Genomic DNA, 14,763 nt, shown 5'->3' with positions numbered 1-14,763 from the left:
CAGGATATCTTTATTACTGTTGCTTATTAATAATGCAAATATTAGGTAGCATAACTCCTGGAATTTTTTTTCTTTTTTTGAAATTTGTTTTGGCTATTCTAGGTGCTCTGCATTTCATAAAAGTTTTAAGTCAGTTAATTTTTGCAAAAAGTCTGCTGGGAATTTTATTGGAATTACATTAAATCTATAGATCAATTTAGAGAGAATGGTTATCTTAATAATATTGAGTTTCAGACTTCCCTGGTGGTGCAGTGGTTAAGAATCGCCTGTCAACGCAGGGGATATGGGTTTAATCCCTGGTCCAGGAAGACCCCACGTGCCGTGGAGCAACTAAGCCCATGTGCCACAACTACTGGGCCCACGTGCTGCAACTACTGAAGCCTGCATGCATTTCTGCATTTAATGAGGTATCCATATCGTTTTTCTGATTTAGTTTGTTAATATGATGAAATATACCAATTCATTTTTAAATGCTGAACCAGGCTTCTATGCCTGGAATAAAGCCCACTTATTCATGATGTATTATAATTTCTTACAATGTTGGATTTAATTTGCTAAAATTCTAATTAGAGCTTTCGCATCTAGGCTCATGGTGAACAATCATCTATAGTTTTCTCATCTGGTAACACCTTTATTTGTCCTTGGTTTGTAATGCTGGTCTTATAGAATGAGTTGGAATGTTTTCTTCCTCTTCAATTTTCTGGAAGCGCTTGTGTAAAATTAGTATTATTTCTTCCTTAAATGCTTGTAAGAATTCATGAGTAAAGCCATCAGGACCTGGAGTTTTCTTTGCAGGCAGGTTTTTAACTACAAATTCCATTTCTTTAATAAATACAGGAATATTCAGGTTATCTATTTCTTTTTTGAGTGAGCTTCGGCAGTCTGTATCTTTCAAATGATTTGTCTTTTTCATCCAAGCTGTTGAATTTATAAGAATAAAGTATTCATAATATTCCCTTATTATCCTGTTAATATTTACAGAATCTGTGGTGATGTTACCACTCTGTCTCCTGATAATCATCATTCGTATCTTCACTTTTGTTCCCCTGATGATTCTGGTTCAAGATTTATCCACTTTATTGATCTTTTCAAAGAACCAACTTTTGGATTAAATGGCTTCCTTTATGGTTTTTCTGTTTCTACTTTATAGCTTTCTGCTTTGATCTTTATTATTTCCTTTCTTCTTACTTTGAGTTTAATCATTCTTCTTATTCTAGTTGCTTATGGTGGAAGCTGAGGTCACTGATTTGAGACCTTTTTTGTCTTTATAAGTATTTAGTTATATACATTTCCCCCAGCATTCTGTTTTAGCAGCATCCCAAATTTCTGATATTTTGTGTTTTCAATTTCATTCAGGTCAAAGTACTATCTAATTTCTCTTTCATCTCTTCTTTGACCCACGGATTATTTAGAAGTGTTTTATTTCACTTCAAAATATTTAGGAATTCTCCAGATATCTTTTTTATTGATTGCTAAATTAATTCCACAGTGATCAGACAATAAACTGTCAGTGCCTTGAATCCTGTCTATTGAGACTTGCTTTATGGCCTCAAATATGATCTATCTTAGTAAGTGTTCTTCATGCACCTGAAAAGAATACATATCTGATTTTGCTTGGGGGAATGTCCTACAAAAGTCCATTTGGTCAAATTGATTGATAGTCACAGTCAAATCTCCATTCTCACTGATCTTTCTGTCTGTGTGCTCTATCAGTATTAGGAAAGGGGTATTAAAATCTCAGACAGTAACTGTGGACTTTCCTGTTTCTCCTGGCAGTTATATCAGAGTTTGCTTCAGTAATCTGAAGCTCTATTATTAGGTACATAAATGTTTAGGATTGTTACCTCCTCTGATGAATTGACCCTTTTATCATTATGAAATGACTTTCTTTATCCTTGGTAATACTCTTTGCTCTGAAATCTACTTTATCTGATATTAATAGAGTCCTTCCAGCTTTCTTTTGACTAGTGTTAACATGGTATAACTTTTTCCATCCTTTTACTTTTAAACCTAATTTGTCTTTATGTTGAAGTGTGTTTCTTGTAGACAGCATACAGTTAAGTGTCTTGTTTTTTATCCAGAGTTTATCTAACTACCTTCTAGTTGAGGTGTTTTTGTGTTAATATAATTATATTTAAGGCTATCATCTTGCTATTTGTTTTCTAGTTGTCCCCTCTCTCCTCTATTTCTGTCTTTTTTTGAATTACTGGAGTATTTTTATGACTCCCTTTTCTTTCCTTCTGAGCTAAAATTCTTTGTTTTGTTACTTTCTTATTTTAAGGTTTATAGTATACATCTTTAACTTATCACAGTCTACCTTCAAGTAATATGATACAATTTTACATATATTATAAGAACCTTACAATACTATACTTCCATTCATCTTCTTCTGGCATTTACACTATTGTTGCCATACATTTTACTTATACTTATGTTATAAACGCCACAACACATTATATTATTTTCATTTAAAGAGTCAATCTTTAAAAGAGATTTAAGTACTTTTTCAAAACTTTATATATTTATCCATGTAGTTATTATTTCTAGTTCATTTCATTTTGTGTATAGATCTATGTTTCTATCTGACATCATTTTCCTTCCATCTAAAGAATTTCCTTTAACAATTTTTGTGGTACAGGTGTGCTACAGCATTTATGTTTGAATACATCTTTACTTTCATTTTTTGAAAGATGTTTTTTCTGGGTATAGAATTCTAGGTTGACAGTTTTATTCTTTCAGTACTTTAAAGACATAGCTTCACTTGCATGAGTGACAGCAGACCACGAATCTGTTGTCATCTTTATGTCTGTTTCTGTGGATGTAATGTCTTTTTTTTCCCCTAATGGCTTTCAAATTTTTTCTCCTTACCACTAATTTTAAGCAATTTGATCATGGTGTAACAGTGCCATTTTCTTCATGTTTCTCATGCTTGGAGTTCACTGATATTCTTGGGTTCACAGTTTTTTGTGTGTTTTTTTTTAAGCTCTTTATTGGAATATAATTGCTTTACACTGTTGTGCCAGTTTTTGCTGTACAACAAAGTGAATCAGCTGTATTTCTACATATATCCCCATATCCCCTCCCTCCTGTGACTCCCTCCCACTCTCCCTATCTCAGCCCTCTAAGTCATCACCCCCCATCGAGTTGATCTCCCTGTGTTATGGAGCAGCTTCCCACTAGCTATCTATTTTACATTTGGTAGTGTATATATGTCAGTGCTACTCTCTCACTTCATCCCAGCTTCCCCTTTGCCCCCCACCCTGTGTCCTCAAGTCCGTTCTCTACAACTGCGTCTTTATTCTTGCCCTGTCACTGGGTTCATCAGTACCATTTTTTTTAGAGTCCATATATATGAGTTAGCATATGGTATTTGTTTTTCTCTTTCTGGCTTACTTCACTCTGTATGACAGACTCTAGGCCCATCCATCTCACTACAAATAGTTCAATTTCATTCCTTTTTATGGCTGAGTAATATTCCACTGCATATATGTGCCACATCTTTATCCATTCATCTGTTGATGGGCATTTAGGTTGCTTCCATGTCCTGGCTATTGCAAATAGTGCTGCAATGAACACTGGTGTGCATGTTACTTAAGGTTCACAATTTTAATCAAATTTGGATCATTTCCTAATATTTTTAAAAAATATTTTTCTGTCACCTCCCCCCACCTCTTCTCCTTTTGGTGCTCCAGCTGCACATTTATAAACTCACTTGAATTGTTTCAGATGCTCCTCATTTTTTTTTTTTAATTCTTTCTGTAAAGTTCCTATTGTTATATCTTCAAGTTCTGTTTTCTTCTGCACTGTCTAATCTTCCATTAATCCCATCCAGTGTCCTTTTCATTTTCATCTCAAGAAGTTTGACATGGGTGTTTTTTATATTTTCCAAGCCTCTGCTTAACTTTGTGAATGTATAGAATACAGTTTTAATAATAACCTTTAATATTCTTGTTTTTGAACTCTAAAATCTATGTTAGTTCTGAGTTGGTTTCAATTGACTGACTGTTCTCCTCATTTTGAAGAATATTGCTAATGTTTTCCTGCTTCTGTGAATGCCTGGTAATCTTTGACTAAATGTCAGACATGTTGAATTTTACCTTATTAGGTGCTGGATATTTTCATATTTCTATATTCTTGAGACTTGTGCTAGGATAGCCAAGGTATTTAGAAACAGCTGGATCCTTTCAGTAGTGCTTTTATGATTTGTTTGTCATGTCCAAAGCAATGCAATACCAAGGCAAGAGCTTTCTGAGTATTCTCTCCGACGCCTCCTGGATTATGAGTTTATAAAATCTGGCTGCTGGGAAGTGTCACTGTTCCTGTTCCCACGTGAGTACCAGAAGCTATTCCCTTTAATCCTCTCAGACAATTATTTTCTGGCCTCAGGCTCCATATACGGGTTGATCAGTGCCCTGTTGCATCCTTGAGGAGAAAGTCTTACAGATCTCTTGTAAAGTCTTCCCTCTGTGTAGTTCTCTCCTCTCTGGTACTCTGCCCTGCAGACTCTCACCATCGTGCTCTCACTGAACTGTCAAGTCAAGCCCATCTCCTTAACTCAAGGAGTTCAAAAGGTGCTGCCTGCACCCCCATTTCCTCCTCCCACGCCAAGGATAGCAAATTTTCTTGAGGCAATTAGCTGGGGAAATTTTAGCATTCAACTCATTTGTTTCTCATCTCTGAGGGATCACTGTCTTTCATTGCCTGATGTCCAGTGTTTTGAAAAACACTGTTTTATATATGTTGTTTGGTTTTATTTTCTTTTGATTGTTTCAGGTCAGAGGATTAGGGGAAATCTGGTCCCTGTTGCTCTATCTTGGCCATTTTGTTCTTATTCTAGATGGGGGAGTAAATCCAATCCCTGTTGTTCTGTCTTGGCTGGAAACAGAAGTCTATTTTTTAATTGTTGTTTAATGATATCTTGTATGGATATATTATAATTTATTTATCCATTATCTTGCTGATAGACTTCTGGATTATTTCCAATTTTGAGTTATTGTAAATAAACTTCTATGAATGACTTTTATATGTACTTTTTGGTGAGCATGTACTCATTACTCTTGGGTAAACAGGAGTAAAAGACCCAGATTATTGAATAAGCCTATGTTTAGCTTTAAGATATGCTGCCAAACAGTTTTCCAAAGCGGTTTACTATTGAAACTCCTACCAGCAATGTATGAAAGTTCCAGTTCCTCCACATCCTCATCAGCACTTGGTACTGTCAGTGTTGTTCATTTTAAGCCATTCTGGTGGTGTCTCATTTTAACTTGTATTTCCCTAGGGACTAACGATTTACTTAATTAATGATTTTGATTGAGCATCTTTTCATATGCTTACTGACCATTAGAATACCCTCTTTTTTTTTAAAATACATTTATTTATTTGTTTGTTTGTTTATTGGCTGCTTTGGGTCTTCGATGCTGCACATGAGTTTTCTCTAGTTGCGGCGAGCGGGGGCTACTCTTCATTGTCATGTGCGGGCTCCTCATTGTGGTGGCTTCTCTTGTTGTGGAGCATGGGCTCTGGGCACATGAGCTTCAGTAGTTGTGGCACATGGGCTCAAAAGCTGTGGCTCATGGCCTCTAGAGCTCGGGCTCTGTAGTCGTGGCACAAGGGCTTAGTTGCTCCACGGCATGTGGGATCTTCCTGGAGCAGGATCGAACCCATGTCCACTGCCTTGGCAGGCAGGTTCTTAACCACTGTGCCACCTAGGAAGTCCCAGAATACCCTTTTCTATGAAGTGTCTTTTCAAGTCTTTTGCCCATTTTAAAACTGAATTGCTTAACTTTTTCTTAATGATTAGTAGCTTCTTTATATGGTCTGAGCATGAATCTTCTGTCAAATCTATAATTGTGAATATCTTCACCCTGTCTGGGGTTTATCTTTTCACTCTTTATGGTGTATTTTGATAAACAAAAGTCCTCAATTTCAATGCAGATCAGTTCTTTTGTGGTTAGTTCTTTTAGTGTGTTGTTAAAAGAAATCCTTGCCTACCCCAAACCATCAGGATATTTTCATATATTTTCTTCTGGAAACATTACTGTTTTCTCCCTTCTTCAATACAGGAACAATAATATGAGAAATTCTACATTACCTAAATCTTCTTTTTGTCCTTCTCTAGGCTTTCTGTTCTATATCCAACTGTAGGACACTGTCAAGAGGCAACTGGAAGTCAATGGCTCCACAAGGTAATAGCAGGTTGTAAACCCATTACAAGGTCCCCTGCTATTCATTCACACTGTGACTTGCTAATTAGTTAGCAAAACAAATATTTTACTTCACCCTTACTTCACTATGTAGTATGTCTGGGGTTTTTTGTTTGTTTGTTTGTTTTAAAGTTTTTACATATAACAGATTGAAAAGCACTTCTCTTTGGCTGGTGGCCCTGAGTGAGTTTTTATTTCCTTCTTCATTGTTTTTCATTGTTTTCTAAATTCTGTAATAAATATGCATACTTTTAATTAAAAAGTAAACTTTACAAAAAAAAAAACAAGTTAAACAGTTGTGATTAAAGTATATGTATGTTTTTTCACTTGTAGGAATAAAATATGATGTTTCATGATTCTTTCCTAAATAGATTACGTTGACCATACACATTATGACTTATAAAGCAATTTGTTCAGTGAATGTCTGTCGGGCAGACAGAACAGTTTCATTAACTTAAAAGCTTTCTACAATCTACATATTTTCCTGTACTAACAATGTATGGTTTTTATTAAAGTCTTGGTCAAGTTTTTTCCGTTCTTGGTCTTACCTTATCTGCAAATGAAGCCACAGAGAGTTTGTAGAATGAAATCATTTGCCAAGTGTCATTAAATAACTACCAAGAACAGAGGCTGAGCAGTCCTTTCTGATGCTATCCATATGGTAGCAGCAAGAGGAAGACTTCTGGACAGAAATATCTCAAAAGAGCTACTTACACTCTGCACCCGAGTCCCCTTTTCCTGCACTATTATGGGACAGTTTTTACAGAGATGTATCCAGTCACCCGAGCAGCATTTAGAAATGCATAGTTTACTTGACAGCATTTACAAATTATGTCTTTTCCTCAGGATAACTTACACTGTAGAAATGCTTCCATATGCTAAAGTTGGACATGCTATAATAAATGAGAAAGAAAAAGAGATGTCTTTTAGAGGGCAGTTTCATACACACACTAAACTACAGTATGCACAAATTAGTATCACTGTCCCTTAAGAATTTACCATAAATGGTTTTCTAATTCTTGCTTCTGCTCTCTACTGCAGCTTGAGAGTGGATCTTGCCACAAAACAGTCAGCAGGAATTCGATTATGATTTATCTAAGTAATGAAAACAATTTGATAGCAACCATAATTCTTATGTGTCAGCAAAAAAATACACTTTTTTTTTCCCCTCAAATCCTTTGTGTTCCTTAACGTCCCAGGAAGAGACAATTTCCAACTTCAAAGCACATATACAGTAATCACAGGTAACTACTCTCTATCCTGACTTTAGAACAGCAGCTGGTAAACTGTGGGCCACGGGCCAAATCCAGTTTTTTGTAAATAAAGTTTCATTGGAACATAGCCACGTACATTTATTTACATGTTGTCGTTGGCTGCTTTTGTGCTACAAAAGCAGAGCTGACCAGTTGTAGCCCAGAAAGCCTAAAATAGTCACAACTGGCCATTTATAGAAAAGCATTTCCAACCCCTGCTTTAGTAAGTATCTCCTTATTTCTTATGTTGGAAAAGTAAATGGATGTTACTACTGCCAGTTCTGCTTCTGCTCCAGGATTGGGGGGATACAGCCAGGCAGGATGACAGCCACAGCACCACAGAGCTCCAATATAACATCAAGAAGAAATTCACCACCCAAGAAAGCCCTGAATCTTGTCTCTGGGGTGAAAGACAATGATCCTGGCAGCTAAAGTGCATATAATTATATTTGAGAACTGTCCTAAAATGTATGTTTTCCAAGTAAAGGAATCTATAAATTATTTTGAAAAAAAAATTTTTTTAATCTAACTTTCTACTACAAAGGTCTTAATATTTCGACAAGGAGGAACCATACACCAAGATGTGAAACTTTTTGCTCAATTTTTAAATTCAACATTCCAAAGTAATTCATAAATCATTTAAAAAAATTTCTCAGGACAAATGCTTTCTTTAGGAAATATGGAGGCTTACCAAGCACAAGCACATGATGGTACAGCTTGGTAAAGAGAATAAACATCATCAAAAAAAAAGAGAGAGAAAGGAAAAAAAAAGACACATGGAGGCAATACCTTTTTCTGAAACTTCTGTTCAGGCTACATATATGTCATTCAGGCTAACTTGAAAAATTAAGAGAAACAGCAAAGTAAATTGACAATCATAAAATATTTTCAGGTATGATGGTCTATTTGAATAACAGCAAAAAAAAATCACTGGTAGATTATTTCAACTACTAGGATTTAACAACCCTGATCACTCTGAACATGAATAAATAATACAACATAATGATGAAAATAGACAGTTGTCTTAGTCTGATCCAGCTGCTATAACAAAAATACTATAGACTGTGTGGTTTATGGAAAACATAATTTATTTTTCACAATTTTGAAGGCTGGGATGTCCAAGATTAAGGGGCCTATAGATTTGGATTTGGTGTCTGGGGAGAACCCATTTCCTGGTTCACTGACAGCAATCTTCTCTCTGTGTCCTCACATAGCAGAGGAGGCAAGAGATCCACTGGGACCCTTTTTATAAGGACATTTATCCCCTCATGACCTAATCACCCCCCAAAGGCCCCACCTCCAAATACCATCACACCGGGGATTAAGTTTCAACATACGAATTTGGGAGGACACATTCATTCTATAGCATTCCATCCCTGGGCCCCCAAAATTCACACCCTTCTTACAGGCAAAATACATTCATTCCATCCCAAAGACCCTGAAAGTCATAACTGGTTCCAGCATCGTTATTAAACTCTAGCTCCAGAGCCTCACCTAAATATCATCTCAATCAGATGTAGGTAAGACTCCAGGTATGATTCATCCTGAAGGAAAGTGCTCCCAAGCTGTGAATATGTGACATCAAACACGTTATGTGGTTCCAAAATATAATGGTGAGACAGGACAGACATTCCCATCCCAAATGGGAGAAAGAGGAAAGAAGAAAGTCCAAAACCCACCCAGGAAAATTCCATAAAGGCTTAAGAATAATCCTCTTTGGCTCAGTACTCTGCCCTCCGGGCCCACTGGGCCCGTGGTCCTGCCTGCAGCTTTGTGGGGCAGGGATCCAGGCCCCAAAGCTCCAGGCTGTCCTGCCCCCACTTCAGTTCTCCAGGCTTGGGGTCCTGGGACCTGGGCTCATGCCCCTCCTTTGAAATCTGCCTCTGAGGCTCGGCTGGGCACAGCCCACACCCCACTGGGGCAGCTCCTGGTGCAGCTGAGGAGCTCAGCGTGAGTGCGGGGAGTGGAAACCGCCAAGTGAGGTGCTGGGAGACGAGCAGGTCTGGAAGGCACCGCTGCCCCCTTCGCATTCTTCCACCGTCTTGGACAAGAGCTCCTGGCTTCTGCCAAGACGCCTGACTAATCGCCTTATCAAACGGTCTCGACCACACCCTTAGTGTTCTTTTCTGGACAGGCTTTCTCATTCTTTTCAATACGGATCAGCTGAAGATTTTCCAAAATCTTTAAGTTCCGTGTTCTGCTTCCTTTGCAGTTAACAATTCCATCTTTAAGTCATTTCTCTCTTTTCACATTTTACGATGAGCAGTAAGGAGAAAACAGGCCACTCAATGGACACTTTGCTTAGAAATTGCTTTGGCTAAATATCTACTTCCATCGCTCGCAAGTTCTACCTGCCACAAAACACCAGAACGGGAACAAGCCAAGCTCTTTGCCACTTTATAACAAGCACGGCCTTACCTCCAGTTTCCAATAACATGTTCCTCATTTCCATCTGAGACCCCATCAGAATGGCCTTTAATCTCCATATTTCCACCAACATTTCATTTGGGATTACTTAGGTATTCTCTAGGAAGGATGAGGCTTTCTCTACAGCTTTCCTCTTTTCTTTCTGAGCTCTCACCAGAATTGCCTTTAAAAGTCCATTCATGGCAATGTAGGTTTTCTCTAGCATGCACCTCAAAACTCCTCCAACCTATACCCATTACCCAGTTCCAAAGCCACTTCCACATTTTAAGTATTTGTTATAGCAGCACCACTACTTCCCAGTGCCAATTTTTGTTTTAGTCAGTTTGGGCTGCTAAAACAGAATATCATAGACTGAGTGGCTTATAAACAACAGAAACTGATTTCTCACAGTTTTGGAGGCTGGATATCCGAAGTCAGGGTACTAGCACAGTGCTGACCTCTGGGGTGCAGACTTCTCCTTGTATCCTCACACGGTGGGGTGGCAAGTTCTCCCATAAGGCTAACAAGGGCACTAATCCCATTCATGAGGACCCCATCCCATCACCTAATCACCTCCCAAAGGCCCCACCTCCAAATACCATCACATAGGGGGTTAGGTTTTAACACACCAATCGGGGGTGGGGGGGGTGAGGGGGGGACACAAACATTCAATCTGTCGTAGTTGTCCTCCCTCACTCTTGAAATCATGGGTGGGGATGATGCAGTGGAGTAAGAGGGGTGTAAACTGCCAAGTGACTCCAACAAAGTAGTGCTGAGATCTTGGTCAGGTTTTCCATTCATTCAGTCAGTCACTCAACAAGTGTTTTATTGAGCACCTACAACATGCCAGGCTATATTCCAGGAGGTGGACAGTGAAGAAGACAGGTAAGATACCACTTTCATGGAGCTGACACCCTAATGGGGGACACAACACAATACAGGTTCACATCTGGCCCAGAAAGACAAAGCCAGCACATAATCCAAAGACCTAAGAGAAATTAGAGTAATCAGACGAGAACATCAAGAACTTCTCCCAAGAAGGTGCATATGTAGGCAAACCTGTATATGTACTCTTTTCTTGGCTCCCTTCTCTCCTGGACTTGCCCTATGAAAACCCCCTCTAGGAAAGGTGCCAACCAACTTAGTCATGCTTAGATACAAATGACTGACCCATGAGTCCTCTCAGAAGTGTCTGCATTTCATTACCTGTAGACATAAGGAGTTCCTGGGTAGGAGAAATGGATTTTAGGGACACTCCTAAAGTCATATCTTGCATCTATTTCTAAGGAAATCTTAATCACACAACTGTTCTGTTGCAGCTTGTTTCGGCAACAGTGAGTAGTTCATTTACTACGAAACACACAGAGCCTGAAGGGAAGCATGCTTGATACTGTCCATTTGTCCCTCCAGATATTCTGTCCACCCTTCTCCACCCAGCCCTGTTACCCAGGAGGCTGACCTTTGAGCACTGCATCAAGGGATTTTTCTGTCTTCCGTACTTTGGTTGGATTCACATTTAGGGAGTCACTAGCAGAAGATGGAGGGGAGAAGGAAAGAGAGGGCCAGGTCCTTATTTCCCTGCTCCCTCCCTGCCTGGCGGCTGGCTGCACTGTTCTCCTAACCGAAGACCACAGCTCCCTCTGAGGGGTGCTCTTGCATGGCTACAGCCTCAGCTTTAGCTGCAGCTCTCTCTCTAACCAGCCACATTCATCCCCTGAAGGTGCCCCTAGAGGGGGTAAAAGCTCCGTGCTGGTGCTCTGCTTGCTGACTTCTCCTTAACTGACCCACTCTAATGGACATGGGCTGTAAAGCCGGCATTGCTTTCAGATCAGAGACTGACTCTGGCCACCAGCTTCATTTCGAAGATCAAGAACTTCGGAGGGATAGGAGGACTGGTGAACATCCTATACATGGTGCTTCCTCTGAGAATCAGCAATGACTCACCTCCAAATAGAACAAAGCTCAAAGTGGTGATGACTGGTATGACCCCAGGCCCTTCGGCAGAGCAGGAAAGCCTCTAAACAGCCATCGCTTACCTTTCTGTGTTCAGTGGAGGGCTGTGGGTAGACGAGCTGGAATCCAAGCAGCAGGAGGGAACCCAGGACACTGAGAAGGGAAAACAGCAAGAGGCAGGCCTGTGAGTATGTTCCAGGCAGCAGCATCCCACAGAAGACACATCTCTGCCCCATCACTGGAAGGGAGAGCACAGTCCACGCCCCGGCCCTGGGATGTTACCCAGTGAAGATGCAAAGGGCTGGCCCCACAGGAGAGGAGGCAGCACAGTACTGCGAGCGCGGCCATGGCAGGAGGCAGACCTGGGATCAAACCCTGCTTTACCGCTTACCAGCAAGGCTTCCAGATCAGGACATTTAACCTCTTTGAGCTTCAGTCTCCTCCCTTGTAAGATGGGGATAAAACAGAAGCTGGCTGGAGGTCAGGGCACACCGTGCCTGGCACAAAGTAAGTGCTCCTGTATGCTTGGTCCTCGGGGAGGTGGTAAGGTCAGACCAAAAGTAGGGACTTCCTCTCCCAAGGAAGTTCTTCTCTCACACCTCAGAACCATTCTTCTGCCTGTGCTTGGCCCTTTAGTGTCACATATGTTCTCCATGGGTGGGATTAGCTGCGTTAAGCCCCACTGTCACCAGCCCTGATTAGGGCTTGTCATCAAATAAAGAGAAGGTGTAGAAATAGGAGCCAGCTGGCCCTGAGACAGCTGAGTGTGCTGGGAGGGTGTGACGCTTTGGACTCAAACACATCGAAGCTGGAATCCCAACTCCCCCATTCCCATCTGCCTGATCTTGGGTGAGCCAATGTCTCTGAGCCTCAAGGCTGTCATCTTCTGTAAGGATAACTGAAGATGACAGAGGTGAACACGTCCGGTACAGTCAGTCAGTCAGTCAGAGGAGAAACAAGTACTGCCAATTAATTAAATGCCCAAAGTTTCCTGATGTCACATCATCAATGGCATTGTTTGAAGTATCCCAGCAAAAAGGCCACCGGTCTACTCAGTTGTCTTTTGTATCCTTTTTTAGGGTTTAACCCTGAGGGCAGGTAGGTAACCCAGTGGTTCTCAACCTTTTTTGAGGCCTCCAACGTAACTGAGAGATATGAAACTTGCCGTCATCCAAAAAAAAAAAAACTCACCGTGTGGAGGTGGGCGTGAGGAACACTTGCCTGAATCTGGGGAGGAAGGCCTGTGGAGTTAGGAAAGCTCCTGCCATCTCTGAGAACCCTAAATTCCATCCTAACCCCCACTGTGTATAAATGAGCCAGGTCCTAGCAAACCACACAGAATAGGTGTGGCCAGACTGGTTAGAGACCATGGGATGGGACAAGAAGCAGGCGGAAGGGATATGTGCCAAGGTGTTAAATGCATCCTTCCTGTTGCCGTCTCAGAGTTGCACTGAGGCTCCAAAGCTAAGAACCAAGGGGATGACATACACACATATTCCAAAGAGAAGGGCTGTACCATCTGTTCAGGACCAGAAATGGCGGCGCCTCCCTCTGCCCCCACCCATCCTGTGCTACAGCCCCTCCCCCTAAACCTTCAGCCTGAATCGGGCGTGGGGTGTGGGCTGGAGAACGGGAGAAATTTGCTAGGGATGCAGGATGCTGAGCACACCCCCTCTACCCTCCACAGCGGAGGAAAAGCTGGAGCTCTTCCCAATCAAACAAGGAGGGCAACCATTCGAGAGCTTGATCTGGACGCTCTGTGTTTGGGGTATAAGGAGTGGTGCTTGACTTTCCTCTGAAAAGTACCTAAAGGCCAAAACCTAGCTGGAGCGTGTGGGAAGGCAGAGCAGTGAGAGGGCTAGAGTGGGAGCAGCCTGTATACTTGGAGCTTGCAGGGGCAGGAGAGGCTGGGGTTCTCCCATGGAACGCGGGACTTAGGTTGTCTAGCAAAGACCTCCCCAAAGAAGGTCGCTCACCAGGGTCAGGGGACCCCAAAAGACAGGTGATGTGTGGTTTGTACCCATGGGGCTCAGGAGCTGGGAGAGGGTGGTAGAGGCGTAGCCGGTACTTGCACAGCCTGTACCAGGGGACGTGCAGCAGGAGATCCCAGTGGGGAGGAGATTCTCTGAAGGACCCACCAAAGTGCCCTGAGAGGAGACTCCACAACGTAGACAATCAGCCAAGTCAGGACAGCAACATCAGATGACAGATCCTCTTTGCCCAGCTATGCGTCCCCTCCCCTGCTCCATCCTGGAGGAACCAATGAGGACCAGAGGGAGGCGGGCGCGGAAGGGAACTAGGAGTGTGAAGAAACCAGCCAAGCCCTCTCTTCCCCACTACAGGGGTCCGAGGCCTGACCAGGCCCAGTATGGGGAGAAGGAAGAAGCCTTAAATTGGATGAGAGACTGAAGATTTTATATCTGACTAGACTTTCTTTTAATGTAGTGTATCTATACACAAAATCCTTCCAAGTAAGGAGTCTATTCAGAAAAATATGAAATTAGTGGTGAAAAGAATCAAAGAGTTGATTTATAACTTGCTGAGGCTCTAGGCCAGTGCTGTCCAAGAGAACTTTCTACAACGATGGAAATGTTCTCTCTCTGTGCTGCCCAATGCACAAGCACACGGATCCGTGCTGCTCAGCACATGGAGGGCTAAGGGTGCAGGCCTGGATGGTGTAGTTACTGATGCCTTAGATTCATCCAAAAACTACTCAAGGAAAACGAAAACTAAAGCTACTGAAGGAAAACTAAAACTTCTAGAAGGATGGGCATTCAACACTTAAAGCTACCCCCTCCTACACATACACACATCTTTTTGGGTCTTTTGATTCTTCAAGGTGAGACTGCTCATTAAGCCTGCAATGAACCAGAAAACTGCCTAAGCTGTCTTCCAGCGACAGGGCAGGGGTGTCTAAAGGAGTGGGTGGGAACACAGTGGTGAGAAAA

General features: G+C 41.4%; 1 protein-coding gene across 4 annotated transcripts in view; it reads right to left on the bottom strand.

The window, feature by feature from the left end:
* Positions 1–14,763, bottom strand: part of THSD4 (thrombospondin type 1 domain containing 4) — a 565,916-nt gene that overhangs the window by 516,340 nt on the left and 34,813 nt on the right. For all 4 annotated transcript variants that reach the window (XM_057723173.1, XM_057723172.1, XM_057723174.1 and 1 more), the window contains one exon: positions 11,899–11,968. In XM_057723173.1, coding sequence (XP_057579156.1) covers positions 11,899–11,968 — 70 coding nt within the window. The remainder of the gene's footprint in view (positions 1–11,898; positions 11,969–14,763) is intronic.

The sequence above is a fragment of the Hippopotamus amphibius genome, chromosome 2 (assembly GCF_030028045.1).
Source record: "Hippopotamus amphibius kiboko isolate mHipAmp2 chromosome 2, mHipAmp2.hap2, whole genome shotgun sequence".
Lineage (NCBI taxonomy): Eukaryota > Metazoa > Chordata > Mammalia > Artiodactyla > Hippopotamidae > Hippopotamus > Hippopotamus amphibius.
Note: the sequence above shows the minus strand (reverse complement) of the source record. Positions and strands in the feature narration are given on the sequence as shown.